This window comes from Rhinoderma darwinii, chromosome 9 (genome assembly GCF_050947455.1).
Source record: "Rhinoderma darwinii isolate aRhiDar2 chromosome 9, aRhiDar2.hap1, whole genome shotgun sequence".
In the NCBI taxonomy this organism is placed as follows: Eukaryota; Metazoa; Chordata; class Amphibia; order Anura; family Rhinodermatidae; genus Rhinoderma; species Rhinoderma darwinii.
The window spans coordinates 20,678,089-20,706,013 of record NC_134695.1 but is presented as its reverse complement, the minus strand read 5'-3'; the positions used below and the strand labels follow the sequence as shown (position 1 = coordinate 20,706,013).

Genomic DNA, 27,925 nt, shown 5'->3' with positions numbered 1-27,925 from the left:
CAACCATGTATTACAAATTTCACCTTTGATAAAAGCTGATCGCCATGTGTTTCAGCTGCCGACTATTCAACGAATTGAAAAAAAAAAAAGGTGGTTATCCAGATGGGTAAAATACCAATATCATAGATACCGTGTTCTGTAACAGGTGGTGTACACATCACGCATATAAATGTATTCTTGGTTGAAAACCTGTAATCAAATTACCTGGCCATACTCCTCAGATGTGTACAGACGATAACCCCTCTGCTTCACATACTCCTCAAACACTGGAGACAAAGGCTGCTCACCGCAACAGTAATCTGTGATTAAAATTTTCCCTCCGGGTTTTAGCCAGGACTACAAAAGAAACAAAAAATAAAAAAAACAAAAAAACAGAACTCATTTATGAAAATTTATTTGAGGTAAAAAAAATAAAAGTGAAAGCACTACGGCTTATTTCCATCTTATAAAGTGAGGATATGCTTTCTCTTTATGATCGATGGGGGTCCGGCCTCAGGGACCCCCCACAATTATGAGAATGAAGGGGCCACAGTGCTGCATTCTCTTAATTTTTTTTCCTGCACATCGGTGCCCCAGCAATGTGCAGGGAACTGCAAGAAGGTCCCATTCAAGTGAATGGGGCCGGCTGCAGTTCCCTGCACAGCAGTGTGCCTGGGAGAGCAGCTGTGCAGGGAAAACTTAGAAGAGGACGTAGCACTATATCAGCATGGAGGCCCCTTCATTTTTAGGATTGGTGGGAGTACCAGAGTTTGGACCCCCATCGAGGGATATGCCATAACTTTATAAGATGGGAATAACCCTTTATGGAGTCACTCAAGTTTTCATAGGGTCTTACATAGAATTTCCTGAAAAGAGCTTCCTTGTCATTGATGTGAAGGATGGTGTCTCTGCTGTACACCACATCAAATGATGCTTCAGGAAAGATCCTTCGTGTGGCATCTCCAATTTCAAACTGCACCTGTGGAAAGGAGAAGAGGTTATGTCTACCTTCATAATAAAACACGTTATAATAGTGATATCAGGTCATTCCGTCAGGTCTACTAACGCAGAGGGTTCCAGCAATGATTAAATTCTCCAACCTACCCAACAGGTTAAGCTACATAACTCACCTGAGGAATCTTCTCCTTGACCGCTCTCTCCATGGCAATTTCCACCATGTTGGAAGACAGGTCCATCCCTAGAACTTCAACCCCATACATCTGTCAAGAGTAAAAGAAAAACAAGTGTATGCAGCAGGTAATTATACTTGCACAATAATAGGACTGATTGTAGAAAAGAACATCCATCATAGGGAACCTAACTAACCTATTAGTGACCGCTCATTAGTGTTTTTACGGTGACCACTAACGGGCTTTATTCAGATGCAATGGACTTTTTTTACGGCGTTGCATCGGAATAAATCTCCCTGCTCTCAGCTACCGGAGGTAGCTGAGGGCTGGGAACACACCTGCTTGAACGGGCGAGATCTAAATAAGTATCGATCTTGCCCATTTAACCCCTCAGATGTGGCGCTCAATAGCGAGCGCAGCATCTGAGTGGTTTTGGAGGGAGGGAGCTCCCTCTCACCCCACCGGCACAATGCTATATGATCGCAGGGTGCCGGTGTCATCTATGGCAGCCAGGGGCCTAATAAAAGGCCCCCAGGTCTGCCTCTAGTTAATGCCTGGTAGGCCATGCCAGAGGCATGGCCTAGCAGATGCCTGTCCGTTTTGAATGGACAGGCAGTAATACACTGTAATACAGAAGGATTAAAGTGAATTATAAAAGCGATCAGATGATCGCATAGTAAAGTCCCCTAGTGGGACTAATATAAAAAGTAAAAAAAAAGTTTAACAAAGTTAATAATAAATAGATAAATAAAAATCCTAAGTGAAAAAAAATGAAAAACCCACTTTTTCCTTTTCCAAAATGCTTTATTATTAAAAACCCTAAAAAAGTTACACATTTGGTATTGCCGCGTCCGTAACAGTCCCAACTATAAAGTTATTACATCATTTAACCTGCTCAACGAACGCCGTAAAAAATAAAAGAAACAATGCAAAAACTTCTGTTTTCTGTGAATCCTGCCTTAAAAAAACGTGATAAAAAGTGATCAAAAAGCCTAATGATCTCCAAAATGGTACCAATAAAAACTACAAGTCATCCCGCATAAAAAAAAGCCCTCACACAGCTGCGACAGAAAAATAAAAAAGTTATGGCTCTTCAAATATGGAGGCACAAAAACAAATCATTTTGAAAGTGTTTTTACTGTGTAAAAGTGGTAAAACATACCAGTGAGGTCAGATGACAGGTCAGGTGGCTAGACTGGTCCACTCCTGGGCTGGCATCGACCCCAGTCAGAACACCGCCACAAGACCTCCTGCCTCCTTCTGACGCTGATCGCTGCTGCAGTCGTACGGCATGCAGGGCGCCTGCCAGAAGCGATCAGCTGTTTTGATACAGCTGCAACACTCAGCGGGACATATTTCAGACAGCCCGGGACAGCGGTGAAAAACTGGGACTGTCCCACCGGATCCAGGACGGTTGGGAGCTACGCGTAGAAGTGTACCGCAAAAGATAGGACATGTCCTATCTTTTTCTTTTTACCGGCCGTGCTCCCATACTTTGTATGGGAGCATGACCCTCAAATGTGGACGGCTGTCCGCGACCGTCGGAAGCCGGCCGTGCCCGCAATCGTGGGCCGTGATTACAGGCACGGCCGTGTGCATGAGACCCAAGGGCTTTCATTTTGCAAGATAGTTTGTAGATTATTTTTTCTAGGGGATGTTGTCATCTTGTTAATAAAGTTAACTAAAAAAAAACAAAAAAATAACACATACAGGAGGCAGGGAGAAGAATGTAATAGCGGCTTCTCTCAGACAAGGACAGACATGATAATGAGATGTTGCTGTAGGTGGAAATGCTTTATAACTTCTGCTCCTCAATAACCTATAATTCACCTGTCAGATTCCTGGACAGTGTTACCTGAACGCCGGATATCACATGTGTGGGTGGTGGGTCATATAACTGACACCATGTTTGAGTATAAGACACACCTGACTATTAGACGCACCCAGGTTTTAGATAACAGAAAACAGGAAAATATTTCATATATTAGTACTTTTACAAAAAAAAAAAAAATTTGTTCTGTTTCACCGCATTCTGAGAGCCATAACTTTTAGATTTTTTCATCGATTGAGTGGTGTGAGGGCTTATTTTTTGCGGGATGAGCTGTAGTTTTTATTGGCACCATTCTTTGGTATATACTATTTTTTTATCACTTTTTATTTAAAAAAAATTAGCGCTATGGTGACCAAAAAACAACGATTCTAGGGTTTTACATTTTTTGTTTTGACGCCCTTCACCGTGCGAGTGAACTAATGCTATAGTCTAATAGTTTGAACTTTTACAGATGCAGCAATACCAATTTTTATTTATTTATTTTTTTAAATAGTGCTTGGGGAAAAAAATGGGAAAAGTGTTTTTTATTTAACGTTTAATCTTTTTTTACACTCCTAAAAATGTATCTAACTTTTTTTTTTTTACAAATTTTATTAGTTCCCCTAGGGGACTTGAACCAGCGATCATTAGACCGCTGGTACAATACACTGCAATATATTGATAAGTTTTGGAAACAGCGTAATTCGCTGAGCTATGCTGTTTCCGTAACTCCAATAGTAGTTAATGGCAGTTACAGAAGCAGTGTAGCATGCGAGCTACGCTGTTTCCGTAACTACTATTTAGTTCTACGTAGTTACGCTATTTTCATAACTCGACCATGTACACTGTTTTCGTAGCTACCAAGTACCAGAAACACCGTAGCTCGCGGTGCTACGCTGTTTCCGTAACTCCCGTTCACTTCTATGGGAGTTACGGAAACAGCGTAGCTCAGTGAGCACTCGGCTGTTTCCGTAACTCTCGACCACCTAACCAGAGTGGCCAGGAGACAGCGGAGCCGAGTAAGATAGAACAGGGTTTAGGGGGCACTGTTTTAGAGATAGGTGCGGGTCCCAGAGGTGGGACGTGCATCTATCTGACATTTATGACATATCCTGCGGATATCTTCAGAAAAAGCGTGGTGAACAGCAGCACACGTCTCCCAAGTTTCAATCAATAAGTTCTTTTATTGGTTAAACATCCAGTAAAAGTGGCAACGTTTCGACCCGTGACAAGTGGAGGGTCTTTCTTGAGAAAGACCCTCCACTTGTCACGGGTCAAAACGTTGCCATTTTTACTGGATGTTTGACCAATAAAAGAACTTATTGATTGAAACTTGGGAGACGTGTGCTGCTGTTCACCACGCTTTTTCTGAAGATTACATTACGTCAGACTGTGTTTGTCTGATTTTACAGCGTGACACCGCTCCTGATAACGGGATTTGTGCTGCTTCAAATATTGTATATCCTGCGGATATGTCATAAATGTCCTTCATAGGAAAACCCCTATAAATGCAATGGCTGTTCCTGCCCGTTAGAGCAGCGTGTCAGCTGTAAAACACAGCTAACACCTGCAGAGTACAGAGCGGGCTCAGCGAGTGAGCCCGCTCCGCTCCAAACATCATCCCCTCCCCGCTCCATGGAGTGCCGGCATATCATTAGTCGGGAAGCGGGTAAGGAAGCGGTCAGGGGGCCTGGCAAGTTGGGTCCGTTGACTGCCGACTATAAGACGCAAGGACATTTTAGAAAGATTTATTTTCGCTAAAAAATGAGCCTTATAGTCCGAAAAATATAGTAATCTGTGGGCTATGACATCATTTATTTTTTTTAAACAACTGCACTGATATAAGAAATGTATGTGAGCAGAATTTTAAATACATGTACATTAGAAATCGGTATGATTAACGATTCTATATAAAAAAATAAAAAAAAATATGTGGACAACCCATTTAAATCTAATGTCTTGCAAAGCAAGCTAGACTGAATTCAGAGTTAAAAAAAGAAAAAATAAGCACTGAAATATCTTTGCACAGGTTGTCCTGTCTTATGTAAATAAAGCTTTTCCTTTGTACTATAGATATGTATTCATTGTATTTATAGATATTTATTTATATTTGAATTATACTTTGTGCACCACTACCTCACAGTTTTCAAAATCAATGTTTGCTGTCAATGAATGGAAACATTCTCGTTTACAATCAGAGGCCGAAAACACCTCCTACTGATGACACAGGTACAGGACTCCATATTATCCAGCTCCCTCTTCTAACTGGCTTTGGCGGCTTTTCAATCTCTGAATTGAAACAATGAATACGTCCATTTACCGACAGCAAGCAGAGATCTCGAAAACGGTGGGGAATTGATACACAAAGTATATAAGAATGTTGCAGTGCTTAATTATATTTATTTTTCTATAGGAGGAACATTTTAAAATGTATAAGTTAAGAATTCGGTTTCACTGTGTCAAGAAAAAATGCTTTCATTCTCAAAACTCATGATACAAACCCATGTCAGTTTCTTTTACAAAGTTTGATCGCACAAACAAGCGGTCTTTTTGATGCTTGCAAATTAAGTTAGGTGAATATAAACATGTGGTCCTACCTTGGCCATATAGAAGTCTCCTCCACCAATGCCACAGCCCACATCAATGACTCGCTGACCTTGAACAAGGTTTAGCATAGCAATAAACTCCTACAATTGGAACATACAGATGTGTTTGAAGAAAATAGAAGGTTTCTAGTATACCATGGCATGCCACATTCCTCTTCTATACCGGCTTTACCTTCGTGGTTTCCAGCCCTCCAGTGCTCACAAAGCCATCCCCAAATATCTTCTCATATCTGAGGATTCCTGTCCGAGAATACTGATTATTATCAAGGAACTGCTGGAATGTCATATAACCCTGGTGCCCATCAGCGTCCCGTGGGACCTTCTGCAGCATCCAACACACTTGGTTCTGATTCTTCTTTATCTATAGCACAGTATAAATAATACAAATACAATTATAATATGGAAGAATAATAAAGTAAAAAAAGGAAGAACTAGTATAATGGCAGTGATGTGTGAAGTGTAACATAAAATAGGAATTTAATATATTGCTTTACAAAAAACAAAATCCCATATGGGAATAAAATGCAGGCAAAAGAGCAGCAAATAAGGCAAAGAATACAAGAAATAAAGATGGGCAGGGGAACAACATTCCATGGTAAGGTCTTATAACCAGATCCTCACATTATACTTCACCTCCACATTACAATTGTCCTACATAATCAGACATCACTGCTAATGCTAGAGATTGCTTTTAGAAAGCTTACACAATTGAAAGGAAAATTTCCAATTTCCATCATTTTTCCTGCAAGAGACGTTTATTGCATATCAAAAAGGACCCACTTGGATGTGTCCAGATCTTTCCTAAACTTTAATACAGAGGGACCATTCATCAGGAACCCGCATGCTTCAGGTCAGTCTGAGTTTAAGAGGTTAGATCGCCAATGATCAGACATTTATAACAAGCCAGGATCACACACACACAAAGTTTTGATGCAGTTTTTGTGACAAACACAGGAGTTGTAGTTGTAGCTTTTACTGAACCATTTAATGTACCATAAGGCCCTGTTCACACAGAAGATTTTGAATTCAGATTTTTACCTGTCTGCACTTTCTTGCCACGTTTTTTTCTGCCTCCCATTGATTTCAATTGGAGGTCAGAGGCGGAACTGCGTCACGAAAGAACAAAAGAATAAAAGCCGGTTTCCGAAGTTTTTTGGCGCTGGTTCCGATGCGGTTTCTGCGTCAAAATCAGCGCCAAAGGGTGTGATGCCGAACGAAGCGGTCGCACTTGCGTTCTGCGCTTTGACTTCTTAGCTACTAATTAAAGTGACCAATTGCACATTACCACGGACTCCAGCTGACCTGTACCGGGATACCGTGAGCCCCAACAGGATGACCTGAAAGAAGGCTCTTAAAACGGGCCCTAAACGCCTCACAGACGACTTCTTATTGCGGGGTAACAAACAAGCTGCGGGCATGCCATCTTCTGGAGGCGCCTCTCCCGCCTCCTCTCCAGGGGCTGAGGTCGATGCAGAGTCTTCCAACGCAGCTGGAATGGGTGATTCTGTCCCTCTCTTTGATGGAGAGGGCACAACATGCCACAATCCTGGGACACAAGGAGACATTTTCCCGCCAAACTTGCCACTGCAATCCCAACCTAAAATGGTGGTGCTTCCTACTGACACACTAGCTAGGGCATCTCCCTCAGTCAGCCCGCTAAAACAGACACCAAGACTGGAGTCGGATGCTTTGTTTGAAAACGGAGACAACCCATATACTAATCCTCTAACTGACCCCATAGAGGAGATCCCCTCCTCGGATCAAGTTGCCTCAGAACATTTTATAAAAACCATGATACTGGCTCTCAGGGGCTCGTTTCAGAGCGATTTATCTCGCCATTCTGCAAAAACGTCTGTCGCTATTGATGATCTCGGCAATAGAGTTGATCATATAGAAAATAAGATGGGAGAACTCACTCATGCTCATAATGACTTGGTGGATGCTCACCAAACTTTGGAGGAGGGAGTAGATTCTCTTAGATCGAAACTAGCCGACCTGGAAGATCGAAATAGGAGGAATAACGTCAAATTTAGGGGCGTCCATGAGTCTGTCCTCCCGGCTGCACTTAATCCATATCTCCAGCAAATCATCAAGTCCTTATTACCGACTTGTCAACCGACGGATCTAATAATTGATAGAGCCCATAGGCTCGCCAAACCCAAATCACTTCCTCCTGAAACCCCTAGAGATGTGATAGCCCAAATTCATTTTTTTCACATAAAAGATTCCCTCATGTCTGCATCAAAACACAATCCAACCTTACCTGAACCATATGACAAAATACACCTCTATGCGGATTTGTCTCAAGCCAGACTAAAAGCAAGAAGAAAGTTTACACCCCTAACCCTCGCTCTGAGAGAGAACAATCTAGCATACATATGGGGTTTCCCTACAAAGTAGCTCATCCATAGAAATGGAACCATGTATCCCAACACCAATTTGGAGGAAGGCAATGATTTGATTAAACGATGGGGACTCTTGCCCTTATCTCCCCCCTCTGAGAAGAATAGGGCTTCTCCTCTGAGAATTTTGCATGACTGGCACCATGGATCGAAACACTGCTGATTTCTAGTGCACATCTCGTCCCATAAGAGGTCAAATTTTTCTTCGGGTAGACTCACTCTCCCCCACTTTTCAGTAGCTGATAGCCAATTCCATTGGTGAAGTTACGTCTGTACAAATAAATTAACTCTTATTATTCCGGTCATTCTCATTCCAGTTTAGCAGCGCCGTTTTGTTGGTCCATATTTTGTTCAAATTTTTTTTCTTCCTGATCTCTGGCGGTAACACCATTGATTACCGGATCGGACCTTGGAAGCAGCTTGCGATTGGCTCCTTACAAATAAACCCTCGCACACATCAGAGTTGTGTCTTTCTAAGCACAACTCGTATAGGTGAGCATAACTTTCAGCTACCTTTTTATACTGTTTATCAGTTTTATCTGCACTATGTTGGCGCCGTGCATTCTCTCTTTTTTCTACAATACAGATTACAAATATGTTGTTGTATATTTTGTTCTCAACTCTACCTTCCCTTCCCTCTCCCTCCTTGTTCCTTTCCCACAAAGGTCACCATATATTTTTGCAGCAATTAGGGGTTTCATATTATTCTGTAATAGGTACGTCCTGTATTCAAATCCATAGCTTGCACAAGCTTTCCCATTCTTTTAAATATGGTGCTAAAAATTATGTCATTAAATGCTAAAGGTTTGAATTCTCCCTTTAAAACAGCCTCTGTATGGAGAGATGCATTATCTTTTCAAACAGATATCATTTGTCTCCAAGAAACCCATTTTGCCTAACCCGATTGGCCGAGATTTTCCCATCCTAAGTATCCTGTCATATTCCAGGCTAATGTTGCATGACAGAAAGCAGGGGTAATGATTGCTATAAGAGACTCTGTCTCCTTTCAGTTAACTGAATCTCTGGTTGATGTGAGGGTGAGATTTCTTGTCCTGGTGGGGTTGCTCAACAACGTTCCTATTACAATAGCTATCATTTATGCCCGAACACTTCTCAGATTCGCTTCTTGAATAAACATATGCGTAAAATCCGTAAAATTAATAAAGGGAAACTCATTTTGTGTGGAAACTTTAATGTTATCCGTGATGTTCAGTAGGATACTACCAACCAGGATAGGAGATCTTCCTCAGTACTTTCACCATGGCTGTATAGGGAGGAATTATATGACACGTTGCAGTGTATGAACTCCTCCTCTAGCGAGTCTACTTACTATTCGCCGAGATATCACTCTTTCTCCAGAATTGACGTTTCTAGTAGACAGGTATATCCTTCGAAATGTGAAGTCGTCTGAGATTGGTCAGACAACCTGGTCTGATCATGCTCCCATTTTTCTCTACTTGTCCCTATCACACTCCATCTCCCCTCTTCCTTCCGGGCGAATCAACACTTTTCTCCTCAAACACCCTACATACAAAGACAATATACTCGCCCAACTTAACAAATATTTTCTTTTGAATGACTCACCAGATATTAGCCCTAACTCCCTATAGAATGCATACAAAACAGTGTTGAGAGGATTTATGATCCAACAAGGCGCACGAAACAAGAAGCAAAAACTAGCTAACTTTAACTCCCTAATGAATCAAATGCGAACTTTAGAATCTCAGATACAAAAGACTAAATCTACATCGGCACATGATGATCTAATGTCTCTAAGATGCAAGTTGAAAACCCTCCTGCTAGATGAATATGATAGGAAAATTACCTCATTACATATGAACTATTAAACCCCTTATAATAAAGCTAGTCGCTTAATGGCCAGCAGAATAAAAATCTTGCGAGATTACGATGTAAACGAGATTACGTTTGACTTGTTGTAAATCTCACAGAAAAGATTCAGACGTGTCAGGATTCTGAATACACATCACGTCCTGGTTGGAGGTAATGTATATTCATTGTCAGGACACTGCAGTAATGTTATAGTGTGTGGATATAGCTGCACATAACGATATAGCTATATCGCTAGTGCAGTGTAAATGAATGGAGAGAAGTGCATGACGCTGATTGGTCAGCGTCATACACTCCTCTGTACAACGCCCACTTGGTCTAAAGTAAAAACACGCCCACTTGGGCATTAAGAAACTAATTAGCATAAAGCTAAAAATCGCTCATAAAGTGGTAAAAATAGATTGTTTTTCTAAATAAAAAGCACTGCTGTCACCTACACTTTAGCGCCCATTTCCTTATGTAGGAGATAGGGCACTTATAATGTGGTGACAGAGCTTCTTTAACCCCTTAATGACCAGTCTATTTTAGATCTTAATGACCAAGCCATTTTTTACGTTTTTCCATCGTCTCATTCAAAAAGCTATAGCCTTTTTATTTTTGCGTCGATATAGCTGTATAAGGTCTTGTTTTTTGCAGGACAAGTTGTAATTTTTAATAGCACCATTTTTGGGTACATAGAATTTATTGATTAACTTTTATAAACTTTTTTTTGAGGGGGAATAGAAAAAAACAGCAATTTCGCCACACTTTTTTTTGTCCTAAATTTACGCCGTTTACCGTGTGGTATAAATAACACAATATCTTTATTCAGTGGGTTGTTGCGATTGCAACGATATTTTACTACTTTTACACAGTGAAAACACTTTTTTTTCAAAATTATTTGTTTTTGTGTCTCCATATTTGAAGAGCCGTAACGTTTTTATTTTTTCACCGATGCAGTTGTAGGAGGGCTTTTTGCTTGCGGGACGACTTGTAGTTTTTATCGGTACCATTTTGGAGGAGATGCGACTTTTTGATCACTTTATCAAATTTTTTTTAAGGCTGTATTCAAAGGAAACAGCAATTTTTGCATGATTTTTTTTATTTTATTTTTTACGGCGTTTACCGTGCGGGTTAAATTATGTAATAAGTTTATAGCTGGGGTTGTTATGGTCGCGGAGATACCAAATATGTGTAACTTTTTTACTTTATTTTGTTTGTTAATAATAAAGCAGTTTGTAAGGGGGAAAAAAGGGTTTTTCATTTTTTTTTTTTTCACTTTTTATTAAACTTTTTTTAAAATTTTTTACTAGTCCCACTAGGAGACTTCACTATGTGCTCGTCCAATCGCATTTATAATACACTGCAATACTTCTGTATTGCAGTGTATTATGCCTGTCCATGTAAAACGGACAGGTATCTGCTAGGTCATGCCAGAGGCATGATCTAGCAGGCATTCACAACAGGCAGACCTGGGGGCCTTAATTAGGCCCCCGGCTGCCATCGGAGACACAGACACTCGGCGATCTTATCACCGGGTGTCAGTGGGATGAGAGGGAGCTCCCTCCCTCTCTCCAAAACCACTCAGATGCGGTGCACGCTATTGCGCACCGCATCTGAATGGTTAACCGGGTGAGATCGATACTAATATCGATCTCACCCGGTCGAGCAGGGACGCCCCCAGCCCTCAGCTGCCTCTGGCAGCTGAGAGCAGGGAGATTTGACAGCTCCCTGCTCTGTTTACTTATTCCAATGCAGCGACATAAAAAAGTCTATTGCATCGGAATAAGGCTCGTTAGTGACCGATGTAAAAACACTATGGGCCAGTCACTAACGGGTTAAGTTCGGATTTGTTGGTAATATATTTAGAGTTAAACAAGGTCTTTATACTTCCCACTCGACTAGAGTTCTAGCAAATGGGTCCCATTCCGCTCCATTCCATATAACCAATGGAACACGTAAGAGTTGTCCACCCTCACCCCTATTTTTTTACCCTGGTAATGGAACCCTTTGCAGAATCCATTAGTTCCAATTTAAATATTAGAGGCATCCCAGTAGGATTTCGCCAGCATAAGTTGGGTTTATTTGCAGACGACGTAATTTTAACAATATCTGATCCCTTACCTTCCTTAAGGGAAATATCCAACATTATATCCCGATTTGGTATGGTCTCAGATTACAAAATTATTGCTTCAAAGTCTCAGGTACTGGGGCTGTTCATTTACTCAATTTTGAAACAACTCATGCTGACAGTTTCCCTTTCAGTGGGAAAATACTTCTATCCCTTTTTTGGGAATAAAATTGGGGTTTCCTCTTTCCTCACTCCCTAGATTGAACCTTGGACCCCTCCTATCCACCCTTCAAGATGAACTTAGTGACATATCTAAGCATGAGCCATCCTAATTAGGCCGTAATGTATGCTATAAAATGTCCGTACTCCCAAAAATGTTATATCTCCTGCGGACTTTGACTGTCCCCATTCTCCTTTCCTTACTTTTGAAATTTCAGAGACAACTTAGAACCTTTTTATGGTCAGGAGGAAAGCCTAGAATAGCTTCCTCTATTCTTACGATTCACAGCCGTAGGGGAGGGTTAGGAATACCTAACATTCTGAACTACCACAAAGCATTAATAGTCAAACAATTAAGCTCATGGATATCTCCAACACCAAGTACCAACTGGGCCTCCATAGAGCAACACCTCACTGGAGGCAACTCCCTCTCTGACGTTCTTTTGGCTTATGCTTTTAAAGTGGTGCCCGCCGATTAACCCCTTAGAAGCGATTCAATAGCGATAGCGGCTTCTTAGGGGTCAAAGCACCATTGACGTCTCGCGACATTTTCTCGGGCGCCAATGGTTGCAATGGCAAACGAAGGCCTAACATTGGCCTCCGGCTATGCCATCTACGGAAGCGATGTGGGTCCTGACAAAGTCAGGACCCACCATGCTTGATGTCAGTGAGTGCCTGACAGCACTAATACACTGCACTACGCATTGGGTGCAGTGTATTAGAATTGCGATCAGGGCCTCCTGCACTCAAGTCCCCTAGTGGGGTAAAAAAAAGTTGTATAAAAATATAAAAGTTTAAAAGTAATAAAAATTAAAATCCCCCTTTTTCCCTTATCAGTCCTTTATTATTAAAAATAAATAAACTATACATAATTGGTATCGCCGCGTTCGTAACGGCCTAAACTACAAAACTATTTGGTTATTTATCCCACGCGGTGAACGCCGTAAAAGAAAATAACAATAAACTATACCAAAATTAAAAATACCCAAAAATACTATCTATCTATCTATCTATCTATCTATCTATCTATCTATCTATCTATCTATCTATCTATCTATCTATCTATCTATCTATCTATCTATCTATCTATCTATCTATCTATCTATCACTGATCGAAAGCATGGTTCATTACGCAAAAAGCAAGCCCTCACACAGCTTTCTTAATGGAAAAATTAAAAAGTTATGTCTCTTAGAATATGGCAATACAAAAAGTAAATAATTTTTTATAAAAAGTATTTGATTGTGCAAATTGTGCCATTAGACATTAAAAAAAAATTATAAACATATGGTATTGCTGTAATCGTATCGACCCGCACAATAAACTGAATATGTCATTTACAGTGCACGGTGAACACTGTAATAAAAAATTAAAATAAGAAAAGGAATAAAAAACAATAGTAGAATTGCTGTTTTTAGTCATCACGCCTCTTAACCCCTTTAGGACACAGCCTGTTTTGGCCTTGTGGACACAGATGATTTTTTCAAATCTGACATGTGTCACTTTATGTGGTAATAACTCTGGAATGCTTTTACCTATCCAAGCGATTCTGAGATTGTTTTCTCGTGACATATTGTACTTTATGTTAGTGAAAAAATTTGGTCGATAAATTCAATATTTATTTGTGAAAAACTTCAAATTTTAGCAAAAATTTGCAAAAATTTGCATTTTTCTAAATTTAAATGTATTTGCTTGTGAAACAGATAGTAATACCACATAAAATAGTTACTAGTTAACATCCTTCATATGTCTACTTTATGTTTGCATCATTTTTTTTCACGTACTTTTATTTTTCTAGGACGTTACGAGGCTTAGAACTTTAGCAGCAATTTATTTTTTCAGGGACCAGTTCAGTTCAGTTCTGAAGTGGCTTTGAGGGCCTTATATATTAGAAAGTCCCCATAAATCACCCCATTTTGAAAACTGTACCCCTCAAGGTATTCAAAACCACATTCAGAAAATATTTTAACCCTTTAGGCGTTTCACAGGAATTAAGGCAAAGTAGAGGTGAAATTTACGAATTTCATTTTTTTTGCCGAAATTCATTTGTAATAAAAATAAATCTGCAACACAGAAGGTTTTACCAGAGAAACGCAACTCAATATTTATTGCCCAGATTCTGCAGATTTTAGAAATATCCAACATGTGGCCCTAGTGCGGTAATGGACTGAAATACCAGCCTCAGAAACAAAGGAGCACCTAGTGGATTTTGGGGCCTCCTTTTTTTAGGAATATATTTTAGGCACCATGTCAGGTTTGAAGAGGTCTTGTGGTACCTAAACAGTCGAAACCCCCCCAAAGTGACCCCATTTTGGAAACTACACCCCTCAAGGCATTTTTCTAGGGGTATAGTTAGCATATTGACGCCACAGTTTTTTTGCAGAATTTAGTGGAATTAGTCTGTGAAGATGAAAATCACCTATTTTTCTGTGGAAACATAGAATTTTTTCATTTTTACAAGCAATAAAGGAGAAAAAGCACCCCAAAATTTGTAAAGCAATTTTTCCCGATTACGGCAATACCCCATATGTGGTCGTAAACTGATGTTTGGACCCACAGCAAGGCTCAGAAGGGAGGGAGCGCCTTTTGGATTTTGGAGCGCAGATTTTGCTGAATTGGTTTTGAGTGCCATGTCGGGTTTGCAACGCCCCGGAGGGACCAAAACAGTGGAAACACCCCAAAAGTGACCCCATTTTGGAATCTACACCCCTCAAGGAATTTTTCTAGGGGTATAGTGAGCATTTTGGCCCCTCAGGATCTTTTTTAGAGCTAAGGTGACCAAAAAACAGCGATTTTGGCGCTTTAAATTCTTTATTTATTACAGCGTTCACCGTGCGCAATAAATTACGTTTTAATTTATTCTGCCGGTCGGTACGATTATGGCGATACCATATGTGTATAGATTTTTTTACGTTTTGCAGCGTTTGCACAATAAAATTAAGTTTCTATAAAATAATTTATTTTCTGAGACACCATATTTTGAGTCGTAACGTTTTTATTTTTTCATCAAAAAAGCTGTGGGAGGTCTTGTTTTTTGCGGGACGGGTTGTAGTTTTTATTGGTACCATTTTGGGGTAAATGCGACTTTTTGATCACTTTTTATTCTCTATCTTGGGAGGGGTGGTGACCAAAAAATAGCGACGCTGACAGTTTTCCGTTTATTTTGTTTGCGGCGTTCACCGTGCGGAAAAATTAACATTATAGTTTCATAGATTGGGTCGTTACGAACGCGGCGATACCAAATATGTGTACTTTTTTTTAACGTTTTCATTTTTTCCCTATAATAAATGACTTCTTATAGGAAAACAAAACCTTTTATTTTTACACTTTTATAAAACATTTTTATTAACTTTTTTTTACTTTTTACACTTTATATTTTTGTTTATTAAGTTTTTTTTTTACTTTTTACACTTTCTTTTTTTGACCTGCAGCTCTGATCGCTGCTAGAATACATTACACTACCTAGGTAGTGTAATGTATTCCAACTGTCAGTGTGACGTCACAGTCACTCTGACAGTTGGTCTACGAGGATCAGCAGAGGCTGATCCTCATAGGCTGACATACATGGCAGACTTGGGGGCCGCTGTCTGGCCCCCCGATGCCATCACAAGCATCAGAAGCCCCCACGATTGCATGGGGGCTGCTGATGCGCTACAAACCCGCTACATGCGGAGATCGCAATCGAGCCCCGCATGTAACGGGTTAATTGCCGAAATCAGCGGCGATGAGCCGCTGATCGGCAACACTGGAGAGTGTCAGCTGTCGGGGACAGCTGATCTCCAAGTTCCCGATGCACACTGTCGCCGACAGTGTGCATCGGTAACGGCACAGTGACTTTCTGTCACTCTGACAGGAAGCCTATCAGGACCAGCCGAAGGTTGGTCCTGATGGGCTTCCATCCATGGCAGACCCGGAAGCCATTGTTTGGCTTCCGTTTGCCATACTAACTATCGGCAGACCCCGCGATTTCGGACGGGGGTCTGCCGATATGTTAGAAACCCCTAAAATTCGGCGATTGCACCCGATCGCCGAATTTAAGGGGTTAATGCGCCGAAATCAGCGGCAAAGGACCGCTGGCCGGCAAGAGGGGAGTGTCAGCTGTCGGCGACAGCTGACCTCCCGATTCCCGGTGCACACTGTCGCCGACAGTGTGCACCGGGATTAACTCAGTAACTGTACGTCCTCGTGCGGGAAGTAACCTCCCGCAACGACGGACAGTTACGTCCTGGTGCGGATAGGGGTTAAAAAAATAGAATAAAAACTGATCAAAACGTTGCATGCACACCATGAAAATTACAATGAATTCCTCAAGAGGTGTAGTTTCCGAAATGGGGTCTCTTTTAAGAGGTGTCCCCTGTACTGGTACCGCAGAAGCTCTGCAAATGTGACATGGCGCCCAGAAAACAATCTAGCAAAATCTACATGGAGCACTGCCGTTTGTCCAACCAGCAGTGTATGACCACATATGGGGTATTGCCGTAATGGGGAGAAATTGCTTTTACAATGTTGGGGTGATTTTTCTCCTTTATTCCTGGTAAAAATTAAAAATTTGTACCATTTATCGGAAAAATATGTGATTTTCTATAGCACAGCATAATTCCAAAAAATGCCGCAAGAAAACTGTGGGTTCTAAATGCTCACTATACCCCTCGATAAATTCCTTGAGGGGTGTAGTTTGCCAAATGAGGTAACTTTGGGGGGTTTTCCACTGTTCAGACGTCTTCAAACCTGACATGATGCCTAAAATATATTCTAATAAAAAGGAGGCCCCAAAATCCACTAGGTGCTCCTTTTCTTCTGAGGCCGATGCTTCAGTTCATAACCACACTAGGGCCACATGTGGGATATTTCTAAAACTGCTGAATCTGGGCAATAAATATTGAGTTGTGGTTCTCAGGTAAAAACTTATGTTTTACAGAAAAAAATAGAATAAAAAGGATTTTCTGACAAAAAAAATAAATTTGTAAACGTCACCTCTACTTTACTTTAATTCACTCTGAAACGCCTAAAGGGTTAATAGACTTTCTGAATGCTGCTTTGAATACTTTGAGGGGTCTAGTTTTTAAAATTGGGTGTTTTATGAGGGTTTCTAATATATAAGATGCTCAAAACCACTTCAGAACTAAACGGGTACCAAAAAAAAACAGGCTTTTGAAATTTTATTTAAAATATGAGAAATTGCTGCTTATGTGCTAAGCCTTGTAATGCCCCAGAAAAATAAAAGAATGTTCAAAAAAACGATGTCAACATAAAGTAGACATATGGGAAATGTGAGCTAGTAAGTCTTTTGTGTGGTATACCCATCTGCCTTACAAGCAGATACATTTAAATTCAGAAAAATGCAAATTTTTCCAAATTTTCTCTAAGTTTTGCTATTTTTCAAAAATAAACACTGAATATATAGACCAAATTTTACCACTAACATAAAGTCCAATGTGTCACGAGAAAATAATCTCAGAATCGCTTGGATAGGTATAAGCAATTCAGAGTTATTGCCACATAAAATGACACATGTCAGATTTGAAAAATTGGCTCTGAGCCTTAAGGCCCAAACTAGGCCACGTCATTAAGGGGTTAATTACAAAAGCATCTAGTGGTTACATAGTTACACAGTTAGTACGGTTGAAAAAAAGACACATGTCCATCAAGTTCAACCAACGGATGGGAAAAGGGAAGGTAAAAATTTCTACACATAGGAGCTAATACTTTTTCGTTCTAGGAAATTAGCTAAGCCTTTTTTAAAGCCATCTACTGTCCCTGCTGTGACCAGCTCCTGCGGTAGACTATTCCATAGATTCACAGTTCTCACAGTAAAGAAGCCTTGTCGCCTCTGCAGGTTGAACCTTTTTTTCTCCAGACGGAGGGAGTGCCCCCTTGTTTTTTGAGGGAGCTTTACATGGAACAGGATTTCACCATATGTGCCATTAATATATTTATATAAGTTAATCATGTCCCCCTTAGTCGTCTTTTTTGAAGGCTAAAAAGGTTTAACTTCTTTTACTCTTTCCTCATAACTTAGATTCTCCATGCCCCTTATTAGCATTGTTGCTCTTCTTTGTATTTTTCCCAACTCCAGGGCATCCTTTCTATGAACTGGAGGCCAGAACTGAACTGCATATTCTACATGAGGCCTCACTAATTCTTTGTAAAGTGATAATATTATATCCCTGTCCCGCGAGTCCATGCCTCTTTTAATACACGACAATATCTTGGTGGCCTTAGAAGCAGCTGATTGACATTGCATGCTGTTATTTAGTTTAAGATTTACAAGTACACCCAGATCCTTCTCAACAAGTGACTCCCCCATGTAGCTCTCCCTAGGACATATGATGCATGCAGATTGTTGGTACCCAGATGCATAATTTTACATTTATCTACATTAAACTTCATTTGCCAAGTGGATGCCCAAACACTTAGTTTGTTTAAATCAGCTTGCAATTCACGAACATCTTCCATAGACTAAACTATATTACATAGCTAGGTGTCATCTGCAATAATATAAATAGTGCTATTAATCCCATCCTCTATATCATTAATAAATAAGTTGAATAATAGTGGTCCCAGCACTGAACCCTGGGGTACACCACTTATAACCGGGGACCATTCAGAGTAGGACTCATTGACCACAACTCTCTGGATACGGTCCTTGAGCCAATTCTCAATCCAATTACAAACAATACTTTCTAAACCTATAGTCCTTAACCCCTTCCCTCTTTGGCCGCTTTTGACCTTCCTGACAGAGCCTCATTTTTCAAATCTGACATGTTTCACTTTATATGGTAATAACTCCGGAATGCTTTTACCTATCCAAGTGATTCTGAGATTGTTTTCTCGTGACACATTGGACTTTATGTTACTGGCAAAATTTGCCCGATACATTCAGTATTTAATTGTGAAAAACACCAAAATTTAGCGAAAAATTGCAAAAATTTGCATTTTTCTCAATTTAAATGTATCTGCTTGTAAGACAGGCAGTTATACCACACAAAAATGTTGCTAACTAACATCCCCCATATGTCTACTTTAGATTGGCATCGTTTTTTGAACATCATTTTATTTTTCTAGGACGTTATAAGGCTTAGAACTTTAGCAGCAATTTCTCACATTTTCAAGAAAATTTCAAAATGCTATTTTTACAGGGGCCAGTTCAGTTGTGAAGTGGGTTTGAGGTCCTTAGATATTAGAAACCCCCAATAAGTCACCCCATTTTAAAAAATGCACCCATCAAAGTATTCAAAACAGCATTTAGAAAGTTTCTTAACCCTTTAGACATTGCGCAGGAATTAAGGCAAAGTAGAGGTGAAATTTACAAAGTTCATTATTGTTTTCCAGAAATTCATTTTGAATCCATTTTTTTTGTACCACAGAATGTTTTACCCAAGAAATGCAACTCAATATTTATTGCCCAGGTTCTGCAGTTTTAGGAAATATCCCACATGTGGCTCTAGTGTGCTACTGGACTGAAGCACCGGCCTCAGAAGCAAAGGAACACCTGGTGGATTTTGGGTCTCCTTTTTATTAGAATATATTTTAGGCACCATGTCAGCTTTGAACAGGTCTTGTGGAACTAAAACAGTGGAAACCCCCCAAAAGTGACCCCATTTGGGAAACTACACCCCTCGAGGAATTTATCTAGGGGTGTAGCAAGCATTTTGACCGGCCAGTTTTTTTGCAAAAATTTTTGGAACTAGGCCATGAAAATGAAAATCTACATTTTTTAAAATAAAATGTAGGTTTAGCTAATTTTTTTTAATTTCCACAAGGACTAAAGGAGAAAAAGCACCATAAAACTTGTAAAGAAATTTCTCCCGAGTAAAACAATACCCCACATGTGGTAATAAACGGTTGTTTGGACACACGGCAGGGCTTAGAAGGGAAAGAGTGCCATTTGGCTCTTGGAGCTCAAATTTAGCAGGAATGGTTTGCGGAGGCCATGGCACATTTGCAAAGCCCCTAAGGTGACAAAACAGTGGAAACCCCCAACAAGTGACCCCATTTTGGAAACTATACCCCTTGAGGAAATTATCTAGGGGTATAGTGAGCATTTTGACCCCACAGGTTTTTTGCAGAAATTTTTGGAAGTAGGCTGTGAAAATGAAAATCTACATTTTTTCAAATAAAATGTAGGTTTAGCTAATTTTTTTTCATTTCCACAAGGACTAAAGGAGAAAAAGCACCATAAAATTGGTAAAGAAATTTCTCCCGAGTAAAACAATACCCCACATGTAGTAATAAACGGCTGTTTGGAGACACGGCGAGGCTGAGAAGGGAAAGAGCGCCATTTGGCTTTTGGAACTCAAATTTAGCAGGAATGGTTTGTGGAGGCCATGTCGCATTTACAAAGCCCCTGAGGGGACAAAACAGTGGTAAACCCCCAACAAGTGACCCCATTTTGGAAACTACACCCCATGAGGAAATTATCTAGGAGTACAGTGAGCAGTTTGACCCCACAGGTGTTTTACAGAACTTATTGGAAGTAGGCCGTAAAAATGAAAATCTACATTTTTTGAAATAAAATGTAGGTTTAGTTTTTTTTTTTCATTTCCACAAGGACTGAAGGAGAAAAAGCACCATAAAATTAGTAAAGCAACTTCTCCCGAGTAAAACAATACCCCACATGTGGTCATAAACGGCTGTTTGGACACACGGTAGGGCTCAGAATGGAACTAGCACCATTTGGATTTTGGATAGTGTCTGGGCGCCATGTCACATTTGCTGAGCCCCTGTAGTACTAGTACAGTGGAAACACCCCAAAAGTGACTCCATTTGGGAAACTGCACCCCCTGAGGAATCATCTAGGGGTATAGTGAAAATTTTGATCCCAAAGGTTTTTTGCTGAATTAATTAGAATTAAGCCATGAAAATGAAAAATAATTTTTTTTTCCAACAAGATGTCGTTTTAGATCAACATTTTTCATTTTTACAAGGAATAGAGAAGAAAAAGCACCCCAACATTTGTAAAGTAATTTCTCCCGAGTACGGTAATACCCCATATGTGGTTATAATCAGCTGTTTACATATATGGGAGCATTCAGAAGAAAAGGAGTGGTATTTGACTTTTGGAGCGTAGATTTTTCTGGAATGGTTTGCGGACGCCATGTTGCATTTGCAAAACCCCTGATGTACCAAACAAAAGTGACCCCGTTTTAGAAACTACACCCCTAAAGGCATTTATCAAGGGGTGTAGTGAGAATTTAGACTCCACAGGTGTTTTTCAGAAATGAATACGCAGTGGATGGTGCAAAGTGAAAATTGCAATTTTTCCACTGATCTGCCCATTCACCACACAAGATGTTGTGCCCCTAGAGAATCTTACCCCATAAATTGTTAAGCGGGTTCTCCCGGGTATGGTAATGCCTTACTTGTGGCCATAAATTGCTGTTTGGGCACGCTGTAGGGCTAAGAAGGAATAGACCGCCATTTTGAGCATGGATTTTGCTTGGTAACAGTTCTGTTTGGGGTTTTGCTGGTATTTCCGTTTATAATGTGGTGGCGTATGTAATCTGTGCGGAGTACATCAGAGTATATGTAATCTGTGCGGAGAACATCAGGGTATATGTAATCTGTGCGGAGTACATCAGGGCATAATAAGAGGGTATAATAATGGGGTAAATAATACAATTATCCATAGGTGTGTGTTACGCTGTGAAGCAATCAGTTATGCACAGGCTGGTGTCACACTGATAAACGGTTTTCTTTCTTATCCCCCTTTTGTAACGCTCTGCACCTTTTGGGGAATTTTTCTCCTTCGTAGTTTGGGAAATATTGCTGGGAAAGTTTTGCGCTGGTATAATACGGGCACCCTCGCTTCCAGCGGATGCGCTGTGTCCATTCCCTTTCCTAGTTCCTAAATACTAGGGCCCTGAAACTGAAGGAATGTTCCCCTCCGGCCTGCGCATTGAGATGTTTTTCATCACCGCATTACTAGTGCCATAACTTTTTTATTTTTCAGTTGATTGAGCGGTGTGCGGGCTTGTTTTTTGCGAGACGGGCTGTAGATTTTATTGGTACCATTTTAGAACACATACGACTTTTTGATCACTTTTTATTTCATTTTTTGGTAAAGGAAATTACCAAAAACAAGCAATTCTGGAATCGTTTTTTATTGGTTTTTTTATCGGCATCCACAGTGTGACCTAAATTACATGTTCGCTTTATTCTGCGGGTCGATACGATTATGGCGATACCAAATTTATATAGTTTTTTTTATGTATTGCAGCTTTTGCACAACAAAATCACTTTTTTTATAAAATCATTTGTTTTCTGTGTCGCCATATTCTAAGACACATAACGTTATTATTTTTGCGTGCACAAAGCGGTGTCAGGGATTATTTTTTGCGGGACGGATTGTCGTTTTTATTAGTACTATTTTGGAGTAAATGTGACTTTTTGATCACTTTTTCTAGCATTTTTTGGAAGGAGATGTGACCTAAAAACAAAGATTCTGGCGTTGTTTTTCATGGTTTTTTTTTACGGCGTTCACCGAGCGGGATAAATTACATAATAGTTTTGTAGTTTGGGTCGTTACGGACGCGGCGATACCAATTATGTATAGTTTTTTTCATTTTTACGGTTTTTCCCATAATAAAAGACTTACTATGGGAAAAAAGTCAGTTTGGCTTTATTTTTATTTGAAATGTGTGTGTTTTTATTGTTTTACCACATTTTTATTAACTTTTTTTTACCTTTCTGACTTGTCCCACTAGGGGACATGAGGGCCTGATGCCCCTATCGCTACTCTAATACACTGCACTACATACGTAGTGCAGTGTATTAGCGCTGTCAGTTATTCACTGACAGCAAGCCTATGAGGACACGCCGAAGGCGGGTCCTCATCGGCTCCCGTACAAGGCAGACTCGGACGCCATTTTCTGGCGTCCGATTGCCACAGCAACCCAGCGATTGCATCACTGCATCTTGGATTGCATCTGAGGGGTTAATCTGCCGGATCGGAGAGTAGCTCCGGTCCTGGCAGTTACAGGAGGGTGCCAGCTGTATAATACAGCTGTCACCCCGCGGTGATGGTGCCGGCTCTGCTTCTGAGCCCGCACAATCACTGCGCCGTACATGTACGGCGCTTTGCGGGAAGCACCTCCCGACAGCGCCGTACATGTACGGCGCATGTCGGGAAGGGGTTAATTTACCCATTAGACGTCTATGAGGGACAGTGTCAAATGCCTTTGCAAAGTCCAAAAACACTATATCCACAGCGGCCCCTCTGTCTAGGCTTCTGCTCACCTCTTCATAAAAACAAATCAGGTTAGTTTGACAACTTCTGTCCTTAGTAAAACCGTGCTGGCTGTCACTTATAATACTATTTTTTGTCACATAATCCTGTATATAGTCCCTCAATAGCACCTCAAACATTTTCCCCAGGATGGATGTTAAGCTTACTGGTCTATAATTATCCGGGGAAGACCCAAAGCCATTTTTGAAAATAGGCACCACATTTGCCCTGCGCCAGTCCCTTGACACTATACCAGTCACTAGAGAATCTCTAAATATTATGAAGAGGGGGACAGAAATAACTAAACTAAGCTCTTTAAGAACTTTAGGGTGTAACCCATCTGGTCCAGGGGCCTTGTGTACATTTATTTTATTTCGTTTGGACCATATCTACATTCATCCAATTCAGTATATCAACTGATATATTAACAGCACTGGCAGCGGCTACATCAGCTGCTCTTTCTTCTGTTGTATATACAGAGCTAAAGAACCCATTTAGTAACTCTGCCTTCTCTTGATCCCCTGTGACCAACTCCCCATTACCACTATCTAGGGGTCCTACATGTTCAGACCTTGGCTTTTTTGCATTTATATACTTGAAAAAAAAAATTGGGATTTGTTTTACTATCCTTGGTGTTACTAGTGGAGTTATGGATGACCCTGTCCCCACCCCCGATTGTTTTAGACTTATTAATTCCCAATTTACAGATCAAGAATTGGTCTGGGAGTGGTCTTCGTTACGTTTCATGAGACCGGCATTAGACCGTTTTCGGAATTAGTGTCATTATTTTATATACCAGAAAGAGATATATATAAATATGTTCAGATAGAATCGTATCTGGAGGTTTCATTTACCTAGATTCATTTGTGGTAATTTCTCTAACCCTAGCACAGGGGACCTGAACTACACTAAACAAATTTATGATATATTTAATGGGGACGTGGAGATTGCCAAACGGGCTAATTTTCTAAATTGGGAAAGAGATCTAGCTAAAGTTTTTTCCACTAAACAATGGGCCGTGGCATTTGATTGGACAATGAGTTTCTCCTTACTCATGTATCTATTGGAAGTATATCAAAGTCCTGATAAAATGGTATTATACGCCTTTCAAATTTGGCCAGAATATATCCTCACATGTCAGAACTGTGCTGGCACTGTTGTGGTCACTCGGGCACCCTATACCATATTTTCTGGAGTTGCCCCTTAATTTCTTCCTTTTGGGAAGGGGTATTTCAGCTAGTTTCAGAAATCTCTGGGATGTACCTTATAGAGGGAGCTCAGTTCGTAAGTCCACTCTATACTCCCTTTTCATCGGCTCTGACATACAGTAACATCAAATGTCGGGAAGGGGGAAACATGCATACAGCAGCAACATTCAGCAGATGTTAGTCACGCTCTTGTCTAAATTAATTGCTGATTTGGCTGTGTGACCACCACATTAGGCAGGAATAAAAGTGGATTTTGTTGTCTCACCTTTATATAGGTCTGTACAGACTTAGACATCACGATCTCAAAACCATTGTCTCCAGACTTTGAGGTGACGGATGTAAGGGCGTGATTATACTGAGCAGGTGTACGGTAAACCGTGGGGTTAAATTTTCGTTCACAGTCCCCTAAAAGGAAAAAATTGCATCCATTAAGGTCTACACATTTAATCATAGACACATATAATGTTTGTATATGTTCACGTCAAGTCTCTTGTATGCATATAGTATATTGCATGTATAACAGGATTGTTTGAGTACTCGTCGTAAAATCATTTTCTTGTCCAATTCTTTGGGGGACACAAACTGTGGTACATGATGTTGCAACTAGGAGGCTTGACACTAATAAATAAATAAGTGGCTCCTCGTACAGGTTATACCCTACCCACAGACACTGAGCTATTTAGGTCTGTCCGCAAGCAGTAGGACAAGCAGATTTAAGGTAAGATAAGTATGTCAAACAATAGAAGGAAGGGAATCCCTCAAACTGACAACCATGTACAAAAAACCTTAAAGAAAATGGGAGGGAGCTGTGTCAATGAACTGGACAAGAAAAGGTTTTTACGGTGAGTACTCCAAAAATCCTGGTTTTCTTGTTCGTTACATTGGTGGGACATAGACCATGGGATGTCCTAGAGCAGTCCCCAGCGGTGAGAGCAGAATACCGGACATGTCCAGGTATTTCACAGATGCCTGCAAATTCTAGGAAACCGTCTGCAGAAGCAAAGGTGTGAACTTGACAGAAGTTGATAAAACTGTGCAAAGAAGACCACTTGGCTGCCTTGCAAAACTGAAGGGCAGAGGCCTGATAGCGCACAGGTCAGGAAGCTCCAACTGCTCTGGCAAGGTGAGCCGTGACCCAGAAAGGAAGAACCTTTCCCCAAACCCAATAAGACTTGCAAACAATCATTTGAATCCAGCAAGCAATGGTGGCCTTCAAGGCCACCAAATCCTTCCTGGGAACATCTGGGAGAATGAAAAGTAAATCAGACCTCCGGAAGGAAGCAGTGACAGAAAGGAAAGTCCATAAGGCGCAGACGATATCCAGGTTGATCAGGGAGATAAACAAAGAGACGTCAAAATGATATCCTCATTCATGAGGCAAGCCAAAACAACCTTAGGCAAAAAAGAAGGCACTGTGTGGAGCACCGTCTTGTTTTGATGAAGAGTCAGAAAAGGAGAAAGGCAAGAAAGAGCCGCCAACTCAGAGACCCTCGAGAAGGAGGTCACCCCAACCAGAAAAAAAACAATTTCCAGGATGGAGAACGAAGGGAGTTGTCCCGCAAAGGTTTAAGGGAGCCGATAGTAAGACATCTAAAACTAAACTGAGATCCCAAAAGGGGATCAGAGGACGATAAGAGAGGGACCATATGTGCCACCCCCTGCAGAAATGTCTTGACGTCAGACTTAGATGCCAATGGGTGACCTAACAAGATAGAAAGGGTAACCACCTAGCCTTTCAGGGAGCCGAGTGCCAAACCTTGATCCAGACCACCCTGCAAAATAAAAAAATTCTACATAGAGAAAAAAGCGGAGAAGCTTGCAATCCTCACACCAATGAAGGAAGGCCTTTCAGGTACGATGGTAAATGTGGGCTGAAGAAGGTTTCCTAGCCTTAAGCATGTCACAGGGACATGAGGTCCACATACCAACAACAGCGTTGCAAATATGGGGGTATCAGAGCCGTCGGAGGGGCCATACGTGGATGCATTAGAGATAATGGGAGACACAACCACCAGGTCCTATAGAGCAGGGCCCGAGAACAGGCCATGGCGGAGTTTGTGCGGCCATTCGGTGATAGCTCTGCTAACCCAGACAGAGGCGGAAAATGGGCGAAAGGCATGGACTGATCCTCAAAAGTCGTTTTAGCAAAAGAGTCCACACAGCGATCCTGAGGATCTTTGAAGGAAGGATGTTTTCTACCCTTCTTGAAAAGGGTAGAAAACATACAGACGGTTAGAGGGAGAAAACTTCTTGTCCAGGTGTTTGCATCCCTTAAAGAAAATCCCTTCAAGTTCTGAATAGTCTGGAAAGACTGCTATTGAACGTTGAGGCTAAAGAAAGGAAATTAAGACAGTTGAAGGGGAACGTGCAGAATCAGTGACCTGTAGGGTGTCACGGACAGCCCTAATAAAGACCTCCACCGAGGTGGGTGGAGGGGTAGAACCCTTACCAGCTGAATCCAAGTCGGAATCAGACCATTCGCTCTCAGACAAAACCTTTCTGGGGGGAGAGGAAGCACCGAACCTCACCTGTGGTGGGAGGGGTGAAACAGAAGAGGACGGTAAAAACAATTTATTAGGTTAGTTAGGAGATAGGGCATTAATAAACTATTGACAAAACATCTTTAAGGATATGACAATAGAGGGAGTTACTAAACCACACACTGTACTAGTGGGACTGAAGGAGATCACTCCCCGAACCAAGAGAACCACTCAGGACTGCACAGTAATAGATATTTACTCCTATTTAGGGAGTAATGGCTGCCTTTACCTAGTACTGCTAGGATAAGCACACACTCCTACAGGGAGCAAGCACAGTGACTGAGGCTAGGGCACCTGTAGGGAAAGTAGAAAAAGGCCAAGGGCAGGTCCTACCTAGAGTGCCTGATGTCCCTCCTGAGGCAAAAATGCAGCAGCACTGATCAGGAGGTCCTGTGTCCACAGCAGAGTCCGTCCAAATGGAGGACAGTAGTGCGGCAGGCAATAAGATACATAGCGCTCCGCCCCAGTAGCGTCGCGATTGGCCACTTAAGAGTCATGTGATGAGAACGGTCAATCAGAGGAGAAGGCTGAGTCCCCATGAGGGGATAGGGAAGAAGGGCTAGCCCCCTGCTTGTACTATGGAGCTGAAAATGGTACAGCTGGCATAATAGCATCGGATATGTTGAAATAAATGGTGCCGCAGGCAAAATGAGCCAAAGAGCCCAAAACGACATGCTACTGAAGGGTAGCTTCAGGGAACCTATACTACATACAAGCAGGGGCCGGGGGGGGGGGGGGGTAGCACTCATTATCCTCTCAGTGCTTTTTTCTCCATCTCCCAGATGAATGACCATCAGGAGCACCCCCTTGTTGTTACCTCGTATACTAATGGGACACTGGTGGGAGAAGTGTTAGGCCTTGTTCACACGGTGTGTTTTTGACACCATCAAAAGCGCTTGGTTTAAGCT

At 41.1% G+C, this 27,925-nt stretch overlaps 1 protein-coding gene across 2 annotated transcripts in view; it reads right to left on the bottom strand.

Moving 5' to 3' along the window:
- The window catches only part of LOC142660644 (uncharacterized), a 63,298-nt gene that overhangs the window by 12,296 nt on the left and 23,077 nt on the right, over positions 1-27,925 (bottom strand). For both annotated transcript variants that reach the window (XM_075837334.1, XM_075837335.1), the window contains exons 5-10: positions 24,743-24,882; positions 5,698-5,886; positions 5,517-5,606; positions 1,110-1,199; positions 836-958; positions 205-336 (exon numbers count right to left, since the gene is read on the bottom strand). In XM_075837334.1, coding sequence (XP_075693449.1) covers positions 205-336; positions 836-958; positions 1,110-1,199; positions 5,517-5,606; positions 5,698-5,886; positions 24,743-24,882 — 764 coding nt within the window. The remainder of the gene's footprint in view (positions 1-204; positions 337-835; positions 959-1,109; positions 1,200-5,516; positions 5,607-5,697; positions 5,887-24,742; positions 24,883-27,925) is intronic.